General features: G+C 60.9%; 2 protein-coding genes across 4 annotated transcripts; one reads left to right on the top strand and one right to left on the bottom strand.

Annotated features, from left to right (window-relative positions):
• The first annotated feature begins 2,924 nt into the window (after positions 1 to 2,924).
• Positions 2,925 to 8,198, top strand: PRSS57 (serine protease 57). Of its 2 annotated transcripts, none has more exons than XM_035285860.3 (5): positions 2,925 to 3,030; positions 3,403 to 3,556; positions 4,720 to 4,864; positions 6,267 to 6,530; positions 7,800 to 8,198. In XM_035285860.3, the coding sequence occupies exons 1-5, from the start codon at positions 2,952 to 2,954 to the stop codon at positions 8,004 to 8,006; spliced, it is 849 nt and encodes a 282-aa protein (XP_035141751.1). In that variant the 5' UTR covers positions 2,925 to 2,951; the 3' UTR covers positions 8,007 to 8,198. The 2 variants fall into 2 exon arrangements, with proteins under 2 accessions (XP_035141751.1, XP_008985110.1); XM_008986862.5 differs by having other exon boundaries at positions 2,925 to 3,023; positions 3,393 to 3,556; positions 7,800 to 8,110.
• Positions 8,199 to 9,527: 1,329 nt separating this feature from the next.
• FSTL3 (follistatin like 3) lies at positions 9,528 to 16,759 on the bottom strand. Of its 2 annotated transcripts, XM_054249402.2 has the most exons (6): positions 16,625 to 16,759; positions 15,224 to 15,409; positions 14,068 to 14,190; positions 12,385 to 12,600; positions 11,085 to 11,312; positions 9,528 to 10,994 (listed from the first exon to the last, which is right to left on the bottom strand). In XM_054249402.2, the coding sequence occupies exons 1-6, from the start codon at positions 16,725 to 16,727 to the stop codon at positions 10,924 to 10,926; spliced, it is 927 nt and encodes a 308-aa protein (XP_054105377.1). In that variant the 5' UTR covers positions 16,728 to 16,759; the 3' UTR covers positions 9,528 to 10,923. The 2 variants fall into 2 exon arrangements, with proteins under 2 accessions (XP_054105377.1, XP_008985109.1); XM_008986861.4 differs by lacking the exon at positions 14,068 to 14,190.
• Positions 16,760 to 17,923: the final 1,164 nt, after the last annotated feature.

The raw sequence follows: 17,923 nt of genomic DNA, 5'->3' as shown, positions 1-17,923 counted from the left end.
ACTCACTCCCAAGCGGGGCTATGTCCTCTGTACCTGAGAGTTGCTGAGGAAAAGAAGCTGATATGACCAAGAGTTAATGTCCTCAACATATAAAGAGCACCAACAAGTCAATGACAAAAGCATTCAGACCGGGCGCGGTGGCTCATGCCTGTAATCCCAGCACTTTGGGAGGCCAAGGCGGGTGGATCACAAGGTCAGGAGATCGAGACCATCCTGGCTAACACAGTGAAACCCCATCTCTACTAAAAATACAAAAAATTAGCTGGGCGTGGTGACAAGCGCCTACAGTCCCAGCAACTCAGAAGGCTGAGGCGGGAGAATTGCTTGAACCCGGGAGGCCGAGGTTGCAGTGAGCCGATATCACGCCACCGCACTCCAGCCTGGGAAACAAGAGGGAGACTGTGTCTCAAAAAAAAAAAAATAAATAAATGGATCACCAGGTTTGGGGGCTCACGCCTGAAATCCCAGTGCTTCGGGAGGCCAAGGTGGGAGGATCACTTAAGGCCAAGAGTTCAAGACCAGCCTAGGCAACATAGTAAGACCGAAACCATAAAAATAAATTTGAGCCAGGCGTGGGGGCTCACGCGTGTAATCCCAGCTACTCGGGAGGCTGAGGCAGGAGAATTGCCTGAACCCAGGAGGCGGAGGTTGCGGTGAGCCGAGATCGCGCCATTGCGCTCCAGCCTGGGTCACAAGAGCGAAACTCCATCTCAAAAAATAAATAAATAAAAATAAATAAAACGTTTAAAATTAAATAAAATAAATGAAGCTGCTGTGACCTTGCCGCTGACTCCTTTCGGCGGCCGAGCTCCAGAAGAGCCACGCAAACCCACCGTGGAGAGACCCTCCAGGAGAATCGCAGTCGAGGGGTTCACGGGGCTGTGCGGCCCCAGACAGATCGGCTCCCTTCTCCGGGCCTCAGCTCGGGAAGCGGGAACACTGACCTTCACTCAGCCCCCTCCTCAGGGCTGCCAGGAGCTCGGTGTTCTCAGTCCCTGAGGACGGTTATTGATTTCACAACCATTCACCAGAAGGGAAGGAAACGGCCCAGCTCTGGGTAGAATCGGCCCAAGAGGCAGTGGGGGCTCCTCTGAGGCTGCAGCCCTGGTCCCGGCTCCTCACCGCGTCATGAGGCTCAGGCGCTGACCCTCTCCGCACCCTGTCCGTCGGCCACCAGGACGGGGGCAGCATCCTCGGGAATGAAGTTCCAGCAGCTCCAGGCAATCGTCCTTCCCATGCCCGTGGAGCTGGGTTTTCCATGCTCTGCCTCAGGGCTCTCTGAGGGCAGCACATTGGGAGGCCGAGGCATCAGATCACCTGAGGTCGGGAGTTCGAGACCAGCCTGACCAACGTGGAGAAACTCCGTCTCTACTAAAAATACAAAAAATTAGCGGGGTGCCGTGGCCCGTGCCTGTAATCCCAGGCAGCAGGGGAGGTAGGGGGTAGCCCAGGGGACCCACCTGTGCTGATGTGATGGCCGTGGAGACCAAAGTGTCTTCTGCCCAGGCATTCAAGAGTATTGACGGACAGCCGGGCGCGGCAGCTCACCCCTGTCATCCCAGCACTTTGGGAGGCCAAAGTGGACAGATTACCTGAGCTCAGGAGTTTGAGACCAGCCTGGGCAATATGATAAAACCCCATAATCTCTACCAAAAACAAAAGAAAACAAAACGTAGCCGGGCGTGATGGTGGGACCTGCAATCCCAGTTGCTCGGGAGGCTGAGGCAGGAGACTGGCTTGAACCAAGGAGGTAGAGGCTGCAGTGAGCCGAGATCACACCACTGCACTCCAGCCTGGGTGACAGAGCAAGACCCTAGCTCTAAAAAGTAAAAGCAGGTCCAGGCTCACCAGCACCAGCTATGCAAGCTTCACTTTGTGACCTGATCTTTGCCGCTCAGAATGCTCTCACCGAAAGGTGAAGACCCCACAGCCATGTCCCACTGCAGTCTGGACCCCATAGAATGTCAGCACCACAGGGTGGGTCTCGGTCACTGCTGCACCCTCACCTCCTAGGAGGAGGTCTGGTATACACTAGGTACTCAGTAACTGCTTAATAGTCGGGCGCGGTGGCTCACGCCTGTAATCCCAGCACTTTGGGAGGCCAAGGAGGGCAGAACACCTGAGGTCAGGAGTTCAAGACCAGCCTGACCAACATGGAGAAACTCTACTAAAAATACAATATTAGCCGGGCGTGGTGGCTCACACTTGTAATCCCAGCACTTTGGGAGGCCGAGGCGGGTGGATCACGAGGTCAAGAGATCGAGACCATCCCGGCCAACACGGTGAAACCCCATCGCTACTAAAAATACAAAAATTAGCTGGACATGGTGGCGTGTGCCTGTAATCCCAGCTACTTGGGAGGCTGAGGCAGGAAAACTGCCTGAACCCAGGAGGTGGAGGTTGCGGTGAGCCGGGATCGCGCCATTGCACTCGAGCCTGGGTAACAAGAGTGAAACTCCGTATCAAAAAAATAAAAAATAAAAAAAGATGAAAATAAAATAAAGGCAGAAATCATCAGAGCTACCCAGGACACCGGCCTTCCTCATTGTCCCCACAGCCCTGAGGTCAGCACTGGGGCTGCAGACGGGGAGACTGGAGTTTGATGGGCAGGGGCCAGAGGGGAGCTCCCACACGTGTGCAGCTGCGTGGAGGCAGGGTAAACCGAGGCACAGAGGGGTCAAGCGCCTTCCCGAGGTCACTGGCAGCCCCAGAGCCGGTCTCCTCCCCCGCCCTGTTTCTGGCCCTATGGGATAATGATTATTATCAACATGATTATTACCAGCCACCTCCTGAGATGATCGATTTCCCAGAAATGCCCAGCTGGCTCCAGGCGTTGCTGGTGGGGCCTCTCGACCACAGGCCACAGTCAGGTTCCCCCTTTCCGGCCGTTGGCTGAGGGTGGGAGCCAAGGCCCCAAGACCTCTGCAGTGAGACACCAGCCTGCGTCTGCCATGGGGCCTGGGTCGGGGGGCTGGGGACGTCCGCTGCTGACCGTGGCCACCGCCCTGATGCTGCCCATGAAGCCCCCCAGTGAGGAGCCCCCCCGGGACCCCCAACCAGGCCCCCGTGCGGGGGCTGCACCCAGGAACCCCCAGTCCACGGAGAACCCACAGGAGGGCCCCACCTGGTCCATCTGCTGAGTCCCCACAGCTGCCTCAGCTGGAAGAGGGTGCAAGTGCAGCTGGGGTCTCGGCTCGGCCCAGCCCGGGGTCGCCCAGGCTCCGAGTCCCTTCCAGCGCCCTTGGGGGGCCTGTCCGCTTTGTCTCCTGCTCCCTGTGTCTCCCGGTCTCGCCTCTCACCCGTCTCTGTCTCGGCCTCTCCTGCTCCCGCTGCCCTGACCCCAGCCCCGCCAGCCCTTCCTCCTGCCCTGCCTCGTCCCTGACTTGGCCGTCCCTCCCGCAGGTTCCTGGGGGGCCCAGATCGTCGGGGGCCGCGAGGTGAGGCCCCACTCCCGGCCGTACATGGCATCCTTACGCTTCCAGGGCCAGCACCACTGCGGGGGCTTCGTGCTGCAAGACCGCTGGGTGGTCTCGGCCGCCCACTGCCTCAGCCACAGGTGAGCTCACCTGTCCCGCCCCTTCTCTCCGGACACTTGAGGGGGACTCCAGGCTGGCAGAGAGCTGGGGAGGTGGCAGCCCTTGCCTGGTGGGGGCTCCTGCAGGAGGGGGCATCTCAGCTGGGAAAATCAAGAGAAACTCAGAAGCTGCAGCAGGAGCGAGAGGTACATCTTTTTTTCTGTTTTTTGAGAGAGAGAGAGTCTTGCTCTGTCACCAGGCACCAGGCTGGAGTGCAATGGCGCGATCTCGGCTCACCGCAACCTCCACCTCCCAGTTCAAGCAATTCTCCTGCCTCAGCCTCCCGAGTAGCTGGGACTACAGGCACGCGCCACCACACCCAGCTAATTTTTTTATTTTAGTAGAGATGGGGTCTCACTACGTTGGCCAGGATGGTCTCGATCTCTTGACCTCGTGATCCGCCCGCCTCGGTCTCCCAAAGTGCTGGGATTACAGGCGTGAGCCACCGCGCCCAGCCAAGAAGTACATCTTCTAATAATTACTATGTTCGTCTTTTTTTGGGGGGGGTAGGGGACAGTCTCTGTCCGGCAGGCTGGAGTGCAGTGGCGCAATCTCAGCTCACTGTAACTTCCACCTGCCAGGTTCAAACGATTCTCCTGCCTGTAGTCCTAGCTGCTTGGAGGACTGAGGCAGGAGAATCACTTGAACCCAGGATGCGGAGGTCGCAGTGAGCCGAGGTCGCGCTCCAGCCTGGGGAACAGGGTGAGACTCTGTCTCAAAAAAAAAAAAAAAAAAAAAGAATATATATATATTTTTAAGACGGGGTTTCACCATGTTGGTCAGGCTGGTCTTGAACTCCCGCCCTCAGGTGATCCACCCACCTTGGCCTCCAAAGTGTTTGGATTACAGGCGTGAAAAAAAAAAATAATTATATATATATTTTTAAGATAGGGTTTCACCATGTTGGTCAGGCTGGTCTTGAACTCCCGATCTCAGGTGATCTGCTGGTGCAAAAGTATTGCGGATTTTGCCGTTTCGTTTTTTTTTGTGTGTGTGTGCGATCATTTCTGTACCCTCCTAAGATTATCACGGGGCCGGCATGAGCGTTAAATGGATGGCTGGGCCTCCATTTCATGCATGAGGGGACGGCGGCCCAGGACGGGCAGCCCTCACCCCCATCTCCCCTGCCCCCTCCTCCCCGAAGAGACCTCCGCAAGGGCCTGGTGGTGCTGGGCGCTCATGACCTCCGTGCCGCAGAGCCTACCCAGCAGGTGTTTGGCATCGATGCCGTCACCAGGCACCCCGACTACCATCCCGTGACCCACGCCAACGACATCTGCCTGCTGCGGGTGAGCCCCGGGGCTGGGGTGGCCGATGGGTGGCACATTTATTTTTTTAGAGAGTCTCCCTGTGTTGCCCAGGCTGGAGCTCAATGGCGTGATCTTGGCTCACCGCAACCTCCGCCTCCCGGGTTCAAGCGATTCTCCTCCCTCGGCCTCCCGAGTAGCTGGGATTGCAGGCGTGCGCCACCACGTCCGGCAAATTTTTTGTATTTTTAGTAAAGATGGGGTTTCACTATGTTGGCGAGGCTGGTCTCAAACTCCTGACTTCAGGTGATCCACCTGCCTCGGCCTTCCAAAGTGCTGAGATTACAGGCAGGACCTAGTTGGACCTATTTTTTTTTTTTTTTTTTTTTTTGAGACGGAGTTTCGCTCTTGTTACCCAGGCTGGTGCAATGGCGTGATCTCGGCTCACCGCAACCTCCGCCTCCTGGGTTCAGGCAATTCTCCTGCCTCAGCCTCCCGAGCAGCTGGGATTACAGGCACGCGCCACCGTGCCCAGCTAATTTTTGTATTTTTAGTAGAGGTGGGGTTTCACCATGTTGACCGGGATGGTCTCGATCTCTTGACCTCGTGATCCACCCGCCTTGTCCTCCCAAAGTGCTGGGATTACAGGCTTGAGCCCCGAGGCCGGCCAGGACCTACTTTTTAAAGGCACGGCTGGGTGTGGCAGCTCACACCCGGAATCCCAGCACTTTGCGGGGGCTGAGGTGGGCAGATGTCGACCACCCTGAGCAACACGGCAAAAACCCCATTTCCACTGAAGATACAAAAATTAGCCGAGCGTGGTGGCATGCGCCTGTGAGAATCACTTGAACCCGGGAGGCGGAGGTGGCAGTGAGCTGAGATCGCACAACTGTGCTCCAGCCAGGGTGGCGGAGTGAGACTGTGTCAAAAGAAAAAAAAAAGTCGTGGCCGGTCATGGTGGCTCATGCCTGTAGTTCCAGCACTTCGGGAGGCCGAGGCGGGTGGATCACGAGGTCAAGAGATCGAGACCATCCTGGTCAACATGGTGAAACCCCGTCTCTACTAAAAATACAAAAATTAGCTGGGCACGGTGGCGCGTGCCTGTAATCCCAGCTACTCAGGAGGCTGAGGCGGGAGAATCGTCTGAACCCAGGAGGTGGAGGTTGCGCTGAGCCGAGATCGCGCCATTGGACTCCAGCCTGGGTGACAAGAGCGAAACTCCGTCTCAAAAAAAAAAAAAAAAGGGAAAGACCCTTTGGGGAGCTGAAGGGTGAGACTGGAGGCCTGAGGGGTGTTGCTGTGTTGACTGAAGCAGCAGGGCCTCCTAACCCAGCCTCACGGCGGTTGACATTGGTTTCTCTTCACAAGGGCAGGACCAGGGGTCACATGGATAAACTGAGGCAGGCAGGAGCAGAGGTGGCCTGAACTTGTGGTCTCTGTGCAGCTGAACAGGTCTGCTGTCCTGGGCCCTGCAGTGGGGCTGCTGGGGCTGCCAAGGAGAGGGGCCAGACCCCCCGCGGCCGGGACACGGTGCCGGGTGGCCGGCTGGGGCTTCGTGTCTGACTTTGAGGAGCTGCCGCCCGGACTGATGGAAGCCGAGGTCCGAGTGCTGGGGCTGGACGTCTGCAACGGCTCCTGGAGGGGCCTTCTGAGCCCTGCCATGTTCTGCACCCACAGTGGGGACAGTCACAGGAGGGGCTTCTGCTCGGTAAGATCCCCTCCCAGCTCCACCCACTTACTATATGGGGAAACCAAGGCACACAGAGAGGGGCAGGGCCAGGAAGGGCCTTGGGAACTGAGTCCCATTGACGTTGGACCAGACCGAGAAGCTGAAGCCCAGGACAGGCAGGGAGTTGGCGACGGTCTCACCGGGCTCCCATGTCCGGCTGTGCAGGTTGTGCACTGCACAAACTACCGCGCGCTTGAGTATTTAGACAAGCAGCGTTCAGCAGAGGGAAGTAACAGATTGACAGGAAGCAGCTCCCACTCATAAAACCCTGTCAGATAAACGAACCTCCTGGTGCCACGGGAGACACTGGGCCTGGAGGGTCTTTCGCCGCAGGCAAGAGAGAGACGTGGTTCAAGCCACACGCTCTGGAGCCAAACAGCCTGAGTCCAGGAGGAAGGAGACTGTCCACTTTCCCGATGTGTGACCTTGGAAAAGTCGCCCGACTCCTCTGGGCCTCTTTTTTTTTTTTGAGACGGAGTTTCACTCTTGTTACCCAGGCTGGAGTGCAATGGCGCGATCTCCGCTCACCGCAGCCTCCGCCTCCTGGGTTCAGGCAATTCTCCTGCCTCAGCCTCCCGAGTAGCTGGGATTACAGGCACGCGCCACCGTGCCCAGCTAATTTTTGTATTTTTAGTAGAGACGGGGTTTCACCATGTTGACCAGGATGGTCTCCATCTCTTGACCTCGTGATCCACCCGCCTCGGCCTCCCAAAGTGGTGGGATGACAGGCCTGAGCCACCGCGCCCGGCCCTCTGGGCCTCTTTTTCACACTTCTAGTGTCTACTTGATGGTGTTGGAGCTGATTCCAGATGCCAGTTAGGAGTGTAGGATGAGGGGTTTTAGGGTGAGTATTTGGGGAGCCCTCTCCAAGGACAGCACCTTTCAGCTGAGACTTGAAGGAATCCTTAGAAGATCTGAGGAAACACAGGCAAGGCAGAGAGACCCGTTAGTGGAGGGCTGCCATGTATAGCTGTGTGCATTGTGCACTGTTTACACAGGCAGCATCCAGACCGAGGTGGGAACAAGTTTCCAGGCTATACGAAGGCTGGATCACTGAGGAGGCTGGTGGGGGAGGGCAGAGAAGTGGGTGGGGGCTGGGTCCTCAGGGCCTGGAATGAAGAGGTGAGTTCACTTTCTGCTCGGAGAGCACTAGGGAGCTACAGAGGGTTCTCAGGCAGGGAGGGTGGTGGTCAGCTGTGCCTGCAGCAGCTCCCAGAGGCCCTGACCTCACCTCTCCTTTTACTCCAGGCCGACTCGGGGGGGCCCCTTGTGTGCAGAAACCGGGCCCACGGCGTCGTCTCCTTCTCGGGCCTCTGGTGCGGCGACCCCAGGACCCCCGACGTGTACACGCAGGTGTCCGCCTTTGTGGCTTGGATCTGGGATGTGGTTGGACGGGGTGGTCCCCAGCCGGGCCCCCTACCTGGGACTGCCAGGCCCTGGGAAGGAGCCCCCTGAGCCACTGCCTTGTGGCATGCAAATGAAATCTTCCCTGCAGGCCTGGAATGTTCCGTGGCCAGGGTAGGGGTTCCGTGGGGCCGCAGACACCAGAAAACCTGATGTGCAGGATTGGGGTGCGGCGGGTGATGGGTGGGGGCACCCATTCCACATGCAGAGGGCTGAACGGAGCCAAGTAAAATGTTAAGTGACATCCAGCCTCCCCCTCGTCAGCTCCCCCTGGTCCCACCTCCAGTCCCGTTGTGTCTCCTTGTCCACAGCCTCTTTCCACCCTGCCACGTCCCCCACCATGAACACCTCGGGGTCTCCCTCCGCACCCCTGCCCTGCAACCCACACTCGGAAGCCTCCGCCGATGCCCCGTTCTCCACGAGTAGGCGGGGAAACTCTGGGCTCCCCTGCAGGGTGTGGGAGCCGAGACGGCCACGCGGTGGAATCCCAGGAGGCCTGGCCTCCCATCAGGCCTGGTGTTCATCCTCCGAAAACCACAGAGAAGGGCTCTGGGTGCACACCAAGTCCCAGCTGATGTTATTGTCACGGCTGGTTATATTGTGTCATTTTATTTTATTTTTAGATTTTATTGTTATTACCGTTATTTTGAGACAGAGTCTCGCTCTGTCGCCCGGGCTGGAGTGCAGTGGCGCGATCTCGGCTCACCGCAACCTCCGCCTCCCGGGTTCCGGCGATTCTCCCACCTCAGCCTCCTGAGTAGCTGGGATTAGAGGCACGCGCCACCACACCCGGCCAATTTTTGTCGTTTTAGTAGAGACGGGGTTTCACCATATTGAGATCACCAGGCTGATCTCAAACTCCCGACCTCATGGTCCACCCGCCTCGGTCTCCCAAAGTGCTGGGATTACAGGCGCGAGCCACCGCACCCGGCCAATTGTGTTATTTTAGAAACAGTGTCTCACTCGGTCACCCAGGCCGGAGTGCGGTGGTGCGATCACAGCTCGCCGCAGCCTGACACCCTGGGCTCAAGCCATCCTTCCACTTCAGCCTCCTGAGTAGCTAGGCCTACCGGGGCATGGTCCCATGCCTGGGTCATTTTTCTTGTTTTTGTAGAGACGGGGGTCTCACTGTGTTGCCCAGGCTGATCTGGAACTCCTGTCCTCAAGCGATCTGCCCACCTTAGCCTCCCAAAGCTCTGGGATTACCTGGGTGAGCTGCGGCCCGACCCTAATCCTGTTATTATTCTTGCTGTTGCTACACTCAAGTCCTTCGAGCCGAGCCTCCATTCCTGGGCCCCACGCCAGCTGGTTTCTTAGGGCTGCCCTAAGCCATCTTGGCCATCCTGGGTGCCCCTCCCAAAGGGCCTATTTTCTCTCCCTCCCCTCCCACACCGCCTCAGCCCCTCCTGGGCTCATCCACTGCCTTGAGACGCCGGGTCTCCGGGGTCTCTCTTCGGGGTGCCTCTGGAGCCCCACGCAGCATCCCAGGCCCCAGGCTGCCAACCCCACAGCCTGAGGGGGGGTGGCTGGAAGCCCCGAGAGAGGACACAAATTGAAACCTGGACCCTCAAAGTGGTTTCTTTGAGTCTTTATTTCTTTGGTGAGGCCGGACCCCAGGGTGGGGAGGGCAGCCTGGTCGGAGGCTCCCATAGACCCCCCCAGCCCAGGGGCACTTTTCTGGGTACCACAGGTAAGGCACTGCCTAGGGGGGGCTGTAGGAGGATGAGTAAGCTCCCCTCACCCCAAAGGGGGAGCGGCATTTCCTCCATGTCGTCCCCTCCCCATAGCTGGTTTGAGGTTCTGATCTACAAACAGGCACGGGCGGGGGATTCTGAGCGTCAGCCCATGCCGAGGAGGAGCTGGCCCATGACCAGCACCTGGCTGGTGTGGTGAGGCGGGTCCAGCTATGCTGATGGGTGAGGTGGGTCTGGCTGGAGCCTGGGTCTGCAGGCCTGGCCAGGCGGGCTGTGCGGGGACACGGGAGTCCTGTGTGTGAATGCTGATGTGGAGGCAGCAGGCACCCGGGGGTGCTACTGGGACCCCCGGCTCCAGGTCTCCGGGATGCTACACATGTGTGAGTCTTGGTGCCTATACCCCCCCTCAAGGCAGGTGGGTGAGCAGGGGCCCGAGGTTCCTCCCAGAGACACCCCCCAAAGTGGACGGGGCTCCACCAGACACGGTGCCCTGTTCTGAGCTGCTGCTGGCTGCTCCACGTCTGAGACTATGCGATGTCGCCTCATAAACTGATGTGGACCGCAGCGGGGAAGGCGCTGGGCAGTTCTGTGGCTGAACGTGGCCCATATCCCGAGCACTGGCGGTGCCCTTTCCCAGGGGCACACTGGGCATTTCTCAGTGGCCTTCACAGTACGCAAAGGGGCACACAGAGGCAGTGGGGAGGTTGGAGTTCATGGGCTGGTAGGAGGGAACAGTGGCAGCCTTCCTGACCTTCATGAAGGGTCTCTCCTGCTGGGTAAGGTCACAATGTTCTGAGGTCCATCCATACACACCCAGGCTAGACCATCCATTCACACCCAGGCTAGACCTCCTCTGCTCCTCCTGGCCTAAGCCCAAGGCCCCTGTTCTAGGAGGCTTGGGGCTAAGAAAAGCAATCATACCTCTTCAGGAATTACCAGCAGGGAATGCCCAGCCCTCCTGATGGTAGCAACAATTAATAGGTTTATCCCCAAAGGAGCAGAAGTGTGGGGTCCTCCCTGGCAATAGCACTCAGGGTAGGGGCTAAAATGAGCCCTCAGTGCCCAGGAGGCAGGTCTATCCCACCCACCAGCCGGCCCCAGGCCTCCATTCCTCAATCCTTCCAGGATATGGTCAGGGGGCTTTGGGATCCCCAAGTGCTCTGAATCCAGGTTTAGGGAGTGTCTGTGGGATATAAATTAGACTCTGCTGTGGCAATAAATAACAGGGGGTGGTGGGGGGCCTTGGGCGCCAGGCCCAGGCCTGTCCTGCAGGCTCACACGAAGTTCTCTTTCTCCTCCGCCGATTCATCATCTGGGGGCTCCTCAGGGGTGCCTGCAAAGGTGCCTGCAAGTGTCGATAAGAGCAATGAGAGCGCAGGACAGGGGGCTCTCTGTTCCCCGGGACAGGCCTGTCTCCCCCGCCCTACGTCTGCACCTGTGCAGCTGCCTGAGTGGCGCACGCCGATGGAGCGGCCCAGAAAGCAGGTGGCCCGGCGCAGGTGGCACGAGGAGATGTAGGTGACGTTGTTGTTGCCGCAGAGCTCCTGGCCGGGGCTGGCGGGCACAGGGCAGGGTGCCGCCCGACACACCACGCAGTGGGCACTGCCAGTCTGGTCCACGACGCACGACTGCGGCCGTGAGCACACCACACGATCACAGGACTCTGCAGGCCAGGTGCCAGGGGCGGTTCAGGGGGCAACTCGCTGAGAACCCCGAAGGGCTCTTGGCCCCAAGACCTGCCCTTGACCCCCAAGTTTCGAGAACCCTCTGGTGGGGGAGACAAGCCCCGCCACCTCCGTAAGCCCCCCTCCACCCGACCCCTCGGGCTCCACCCACCCGCCCTGCCCCTCCGATTGTACCCAGGAGCCACACCCCTTTCAAGAGCTCCGCTCCTTGTTACCCACAAGTCCCACCCCCTATAGCTCCCACAAGCCCCGTCCCCGATTGTACCCAGGAGTCACTCCCCTTCCAGAAGCCCCATCCCTTGTATTAGCCATAGGCCCCACCCGCTTACCACCCGCAAAGCCCCGCCCACATCAGGCTCCACCCCCAAGCCTTGCTCCTCCCATTGTACCCAGGAGTCACACCCCTTCCATGAGCCTCGCCCCTTGTTACCAACAAACCCCGCCCCTCGATCGTACCCAGGGGGTCACTCCCCTTCCACAAGGCCCATCTATTACATTAGCCATAAGCCCCACCCCTTACCAACCACAAAGGCTCCACCAGCTCCGTCCACACATCAGGCTTCACCCACAAGCGCTGCCCCTTAGGAGCCGCACCTTTTTCATGAGCCCCGCCCTTTGTGTTGCCCACAACCCCGCCCTCCTCGAGCCCCGCCTACTAAAGCTCCACCCATAGGCCCCGCCCGTCTCCACCCAGGAACCACGCCCCTGCCAAGAGCCCCGCCCCTTACAGTCTCACCCGCGGTTCCATCTTGCCACTCTGGTTGCCCCCACAAGCCCCTCTCTGAGTCATGCTCCCACTCCAATCATGCCACATATCTCCTGCCCAATGTGAGCCCCAGAGGCCCCTCGGAGGTATAAAAGCGCCCTTAATCCTTAATTAGGCCCCACCCCAACCCATGTGGCCTACACTCGGCCAGAGGCCCCGCCCCTAAGCACTGCGGCAGTGGCCACGCCCCTCCAGCCGGCCCCGCCCTCACGCATTGCGGCAGCAGCCCGGGTACGTGATGCGCAGGTCCGGGCGGCCCCGCCCCATGCCCCTCCCCCACGTACTGCGGCAGCTGCCCGGGTACATGAGGCGCAGGTCCGGGTGGCCGCGGCAGCGCGCGGCGCGCAGTTCGCACTGGTCTCGGTAGGTGGCGCCGTCCGAGCCGCAGACCTGCAGGCGCACCGGGAGCTCCGCGCAGTCGGGCGTGCACTCGCAGCGCGGGCGGCCCCCCAGCAGGCGGCACGCCTTGCCCGGGCCGCAGTCCACCCCGTCGCACGAATCTGCGGACACAGGACACGCGCGTGGGGTCGGGCGCGGGGAGGGTCCCGGGGCGCGGGGCCGCGCGGAGACCTCGGGGCCCTTCCCCGCGCGCCCCCTGCAGGGCGGAGGCGGGGGCGCCGTCCCAGGTCAGGGTCCGCCGGAGTCCGGGCGCTCGGGCTCCCGGGGGCGGGGGCGGTTCCGGGGTCCCCGGTCCCGGGTGCGCCTGCGCTGGGGGGCGAGGGCTGGGGTCTCCGCCCAGAATCGGGGTCCGGCCGAGCTGCACGGCCCTGGGCCGCTCCCCCTCGCGGCTGGCTGACCTCTGTGCCGATGCACGCGCTCTTCTGGGAAGGCCGGAGGGGGCCCGGCTGCGTCAGCCCCGGGTGTTCCGTCCTCGCCGGGCGCGAGTCTGGGGCTGCCAGGACCTTCCCCCAGGAGGCGTCGCGGAGGGCGGGACGCTGGACGCCCCTCCTGGCCTGGGGAGCGTTTCCAGGGGAGGGGGGTCCTCCACAGCCCTAGGCCTCCGAACCAGGAGTTCCCCTGCACCCCGAGTGTGCTCAGGCAGGGATACTGAGGTCCTGCTAGGGAAACTCTGGGGTCCCCGCCCCTGCTTTTAATACGCCGCCCATCGCCTCCCAAGTCGTCATTTTACAGATGGGGAAACTGAGGCCTGGTGGCAGATGTGAGTGCAGGGGACCAAGCACCTCAGCTTGAAAGCTGCAGCCAGGACCCCCTTTCTGTTGTCTGGGAGTCTGGTGGGGCCTCTGAACACAGATGACCGACCCCCCTTCTGTTGTCTGGGGGTCTGGTGGGGCCTCTGAACACAGATGACCGACCCCCCTTCTGTTGTCTGGGGGTCTGGTGGGGCCTTTGAACACAGATGACCGACCCCCTTTCTGTTGTCCGGGGGTCTGGTGGGGCCTCTGAACACGGCTTTTGAGTTATGTGCCAGCCTCAGTTTCTCTGTGTGTAAAGCGGGACTGACCGGGGAGTGAGTCCCACTTAGAGGATTGTCAGCGTCCCCCCACGCAGCCCCGACAGGGCATGTGGGCCGCACCTGGGCGCCCCCACACACAGTGACTCACAGGCACATCTGGAGATGCTCTGCCAGGGTGGTTTCATGCACTCGAGAACGGAAGGGGGCCTGAGCTCCCATCCCCGGGGCCAGATGAGGTTGGGGGTGGGGGGTCCTAGGCCGTCTTACACCCAGGCCAGGCACTTTTTGAAGTCTGTCCTCCCAGAAGCCAGAGCGGGGTCTGGAGGGAGCAGGAGTCTGTGGCAGTGAGTTCAGGACCACCCAGCCAGGCTGATGTGGGATTAATCACTTCTCAGAGGCCAGCGGAGTTTCTCACCCTGGCCTGCCTGTCTTCAGCCCTCAGCTCCAGCCTCCCCCTGGTCTCCCTGACCCCACCCACCAGGACCCAGCCTGATCCCCTCTCCCATACCAGCTCCATCTGGCAAATTCCTCCTCATCCCCCTGTAATGCCCACCTCCAACAGGCCGAGCACGGTGGCACACGCCCGTAATCCCAGCACTTTGGGAGGTCAAGGCTGGCAGATCACTTGAGGTCAGGAGTTTGAGACCAGCCTGGCCAATGTGGTGAACCCCTGTCTCTGCCAAAAATATAAAAGTTAGTCGGGCATGGTGGCGGGGATGACTGTAGTCCCAGAACTGGAGAGTCCAAGGAAGGAGAATGGCTTGAACCCAGGAGGCGAAGGTTGCAGTGAGCCAAGATCCCGCCAGTGCACCGTAGCCTGGGGGTGACAGAGCGAGACTTCATCTCAAAGAAAAAAGGGGCCGGGGCACGGTGCCTCAAGCTTGTAATCCCAACACTTCAGGAGACCCAGGTGGGTGGATCACTTGAGGTTGGGAGTTTGAGACCAGCCTGACCAACGGGGATAAAGCCCCTCTCTACTCAAAATACAAAAATAGCTGGGCGTGCTGGTGGGTGCCTGCAATCCCGGCTACTTGGGAGGCTGAGGCAGGAGAATCGCTTGAACCTGGGAGGTGGAGGTTCTGGTGAGCCGAGATTGCACCACTACGCTCCGACCTGGGTGGCAAGAGGGAAGCTCCGTCTCGGGGGGCAGGGGGGCGGGGGGAAGACAAAACCGTTATCCTCCAGTTCGGAGAGTGTATCCTAACTCATTCATTTGTTCTGTGCCACCCACCAAGAGCCTGGTGTTATGTGGGAGGCATCGTCTCAGAACAGCAAATGCTCATTAAACACGCAGCTGTGACCCCACCGCAGACCCTGGAGTCTGCAGTGAAGGGCCCTGGTGTGGACATTTGGGGGTCACAGGGCAAAATGGCAAACCCACCTTCCCAGGAGCTGTAAGCAGGCCTCTGTCGACCAGGTGGGAAGAGCCACCCAGGCAGAGAGCTCAGCCCCCGAAAAGGCAGGAGTCAACTGGGGAGTCCTCAGAGCCTCTTCCTGAGTCCTGAGCTGTAAGAGGCTGAAATGTGGGACCTGGGAAGTCCCCCCTAATCTGTTTCTGAGGCTGGGATCCCCCCCTGCAGCCTCCTGCATACCCCTGGGACGGGGAGCTCACTCCCGGACGTCCTGCCCTCGACCACCTTGACTGTTGTTGGCTGATCCTGAGCTGAGATGCCTGCCCTGCTTCTGGCCTGGGGCCAGTGCAGTCTCACCTTTGCAGGGGAGGCAGTGGACAAGTCCCAAGAAGCCAAGGAGGTTGATCTTGTTCCCCGGGTGGGTGACGTTGGACCAGGCGGTGTCAATGTTGCCGGAGGCGCAGCACTCGGCCCGGGTGATGTTAGTCTGGAGCACCAGGCTGCAGGTGGCCTCCTGGCCCTGCTGCAGCCAGCAGACACCAGCTGCGGGCACAGGGACGGGGTGCTCTCCTGGGCCACTCCTGACACCCAGCCTCCAGCCCCCCACAGATGCATTGCAGGTTGTGCTCAGTAGTTACGTAGGGATGATCTACCCCAACCCAGGAAGAAGGAACAGGAAACCACATGGCTGTCCCTACCCTGGCTGTGGATCCTAGGGATCCCTCCTCCCCTCTGAGCTCCAAGGCCCCCTGCAGCCTCACCACCAACCCCCACCCATCCAGGGAGGCCCTCCCCTTTCCCTCCAAGCCCCCAGACCGGGGACTGGCACCCTGCCCAACCCCTCAAACACCACCAAACACCAGGCACTGGGCATGTCAGGGTCAGCGGGCCCGGGAGCCGCTTCTCCCACCTCTGCCCTCTGTCTAGACAGCAGCCGAGGACGAGGACGAGGACGAAGGCACTCGGGAGCCCCGCGCCTGGCAGCCCCCCCACCGCCGGGCCCGCCTCTTACTCACTCCAACTTGGGAACATTCCCCTTGCATGAGCTCACTGTCTCCCCAGGGATGTGGCCTTCGGGGAGGGGGCTCTGCTCTCCCTTTGGCGTGGGGCTGGGGTGGGGTGGGGCTGCAGGGATGGGGGTGGGGAGGCAGAGAGCCCCCAGTTTCGTCCCCCATCCCTGGGGGCACGAATGGCCACAGCCCCCTTCCCAGAGCACTTGCTGGGGAACTTGGCACCCATCATAGGAGGGGAAACTGAGGCCAGAAGTGGGGCTGTCTCCTGCCTGGCACCTCCCAGCAAGTCGCAGCTGTGAGTCTCCATGTCCCGTCTACCCAGGATTTGGGGAGGCTCTCAGCCCCAGCTGGAAGGCCGGGCTCCAGACACCCAGAGGTGCCTCTTGGGACGCCAGGACCGACCCAGATGGTCGCAGCTTGAATCCTGGCTTTGCCGCCCACAGGCTGTGTGACCCCGAGCCTCAGTTTCCCCATCTGGAAGACGGAGATGAAGAGAGTCCCCAGCACTACTGGGGTCGTCGGGGTTCAGGGAGGGAAGAGGTAGACACTAAGCGCCCAATAAATGTCAGCGGTCGTTGTGGTGAGAAACCTGTGCCCTGGTGACCTCCTGGTGAACCCCTTCAGGCCCTCCTGGCTTCAGCTCCCGCTGGGCACAGCCCGCACCCCCCGACATCCCCCAGCTGACAATCCGGGCAGCCCCACGTGGGTGGCCCGCCCCGCCCTCCCCTCCGGCCGCCCCACTCACCGGGCGCGGGGTCCCCCGAGCCCATGGAGCCCACGAAGCCCACGGCCCAAGCAAGGGCCCCCCAGGGCAGAGGCCAGAGTGGCCCTGGCGCCCCGGGACGCATGGCGAACGCGGAGACGGCAGCGGCACCGACTTCCCGGCGCGCGGCGGGCGCTCCCTATAAAGGTCCCGCGGGCCGCGGGCGGGGCGGGCCGCGGGGCGGGGCGCGGCGCGGGAGTGGCGGGGGCGAGGCCGTGTCCCGCGCGGGGTGGGCAGCTGGGGGCGCGCGCCTGGGTCCCCTCCCAGAGCCAGGGAATGCGTCTGGGGAGATGTGGCTGTTCCCAGGCGGAAATGGGATGGGGGTGTGAGTTCGAGGTGGTGGCGGCCTTTTGGGTGGATTGAGGGGCCTCCTCCAGGGGTCAAAGTGGGTTTGGGGGTCTTCATTTGCAGGGGTGGCCACTAGCTAGCAGGACCCCGGGAGGAGCGCATCTGGGGATCCCTGCACCCCGCTTCTGTGATTTCCATGTGGTCACTTTCATGGTCCTGAGCCCCCAACCCGCGCACCGAAGACCTCAGCCAGACATGGTTCCCTGCTCACAGTGCAAGCCGCCCACCCATCCACCTGGCCGCTGGAGCCGGCGTGTGGGTGGGGAGAGGCTGGGTGTGGGACAGACGGGGTGTGGCCGGGACAGATCCAGAGACACAGCTCCTTCCAGCATCGTGGACAACAGCAGGCCTCGCCCAGCCAAGGCCCCCGGGGAGGCCTCTGCCTGTGCGTGCGCGCGGGTGCGCCTCCCGCATGTGTGCGCACGCCTGGCTTCTGCCCCGGGCCCCCAGGCAACGCCGCCCCCAGCCCGCCAAGCCTTTGCCAACGTTCCCGTGGGTCACGTCAACAAGAATGTTTACTGGGTTTTTTTCCCCTCTCCCTCTGAGATTCAGCAGACGCTGTTTCCAGCAGAGGCGTTTCCCACAATTGATGACAGCGACATCTGCGTGGGCCCGGAGGCGCTGCGCCCGAGGGGGCTCTGGCGCAGCCGCTGGCCTTTCCTACTTTGGAGCTGATTTCGGGCCTGGGGGCCTCTGGATTTGTCAGGGCGCCCTTGACGAGCTCCAGGGTTCTGCGGAGGCCCTCGGTACTCCTCCTGCTTCTAGGGAACAGTAGGAGAACATCTGGTGGCAGGAAGGACCCTGCAGGGGGCTGGGGTACCGTGGGGACCAAGGCAGACCCCCGTCACTCCCTCACCGGGCTCCTGGTTTGGAGGAGCCATAGACAAGGCAATACGAAGACAAATCAATCTTTTTTTTTTTTTTTTTGAGACA

The sequence above is a fragment of the Callithrix jacchus genome, chromosome 22, assembly GCF_049354715.1.
Source record: "Callithrix jacchus isolate 240 chromosome 22, calJac240_pri, whole genome shotgun sequence".
Lineage (NCBI taxonomy): Eukaryota > Metazoa > Chordata > Mammalia > Primates > Cebidae > Callithrix > Callithrix jacchus.
This window is presented reverse-complemented; position numbering and strand designations above follow the sequence as displayed.

Excerpts from the sequence above, each read along its gene's own strand:
- PRSS57 (XM_008986862.5), top strand. The coding sequence starts at position 2,952 with ATGGGGCCTGGGTCGGGGGGCTGGGGACGTCCGCTGCTGACCGTGGCC. Across the intron at positions 3,557-4,719 it reads GCCCACTGCCTCAGCCACAG|AGACCTCCGCAAGGGCCTGG; the intron begins GTGAGCTCACCT and ends TCCTCCCCGAAG. Across the intron at positions 4,865-6,266 it reads ACGACATCTGCCTGCTGCGG|CTGAACAGGTCTGCTGTCCT; the intron begins GTGAGCCCCGGG and ends GTCTCTGTGCAG.
- FSTL3 (XM_054249402.2), bottom strand. The coding sequence starts at position 16,727 with ATGCGTCCCGGGGCGCCAGGGCCACTCTGGCCTCTGCCCTGGGGGGCC. Across the intron at positions 12,601-14,067 it reads CCGTGCTCGGCCTGTTGGAG|ATTCGTGCGACGGGGTGGAC; the intron begins GTGGGCATTACA and ends CTGTGTCCGCAG. Across the intron at positions 11,313-12,384 it reads GTACCCGGGCAGCTGCCGCA|AGTCCTGTGATCGTGTGGTG; the intron begins GTACGTGGGGGA and ends CCTGGCCTGCAG.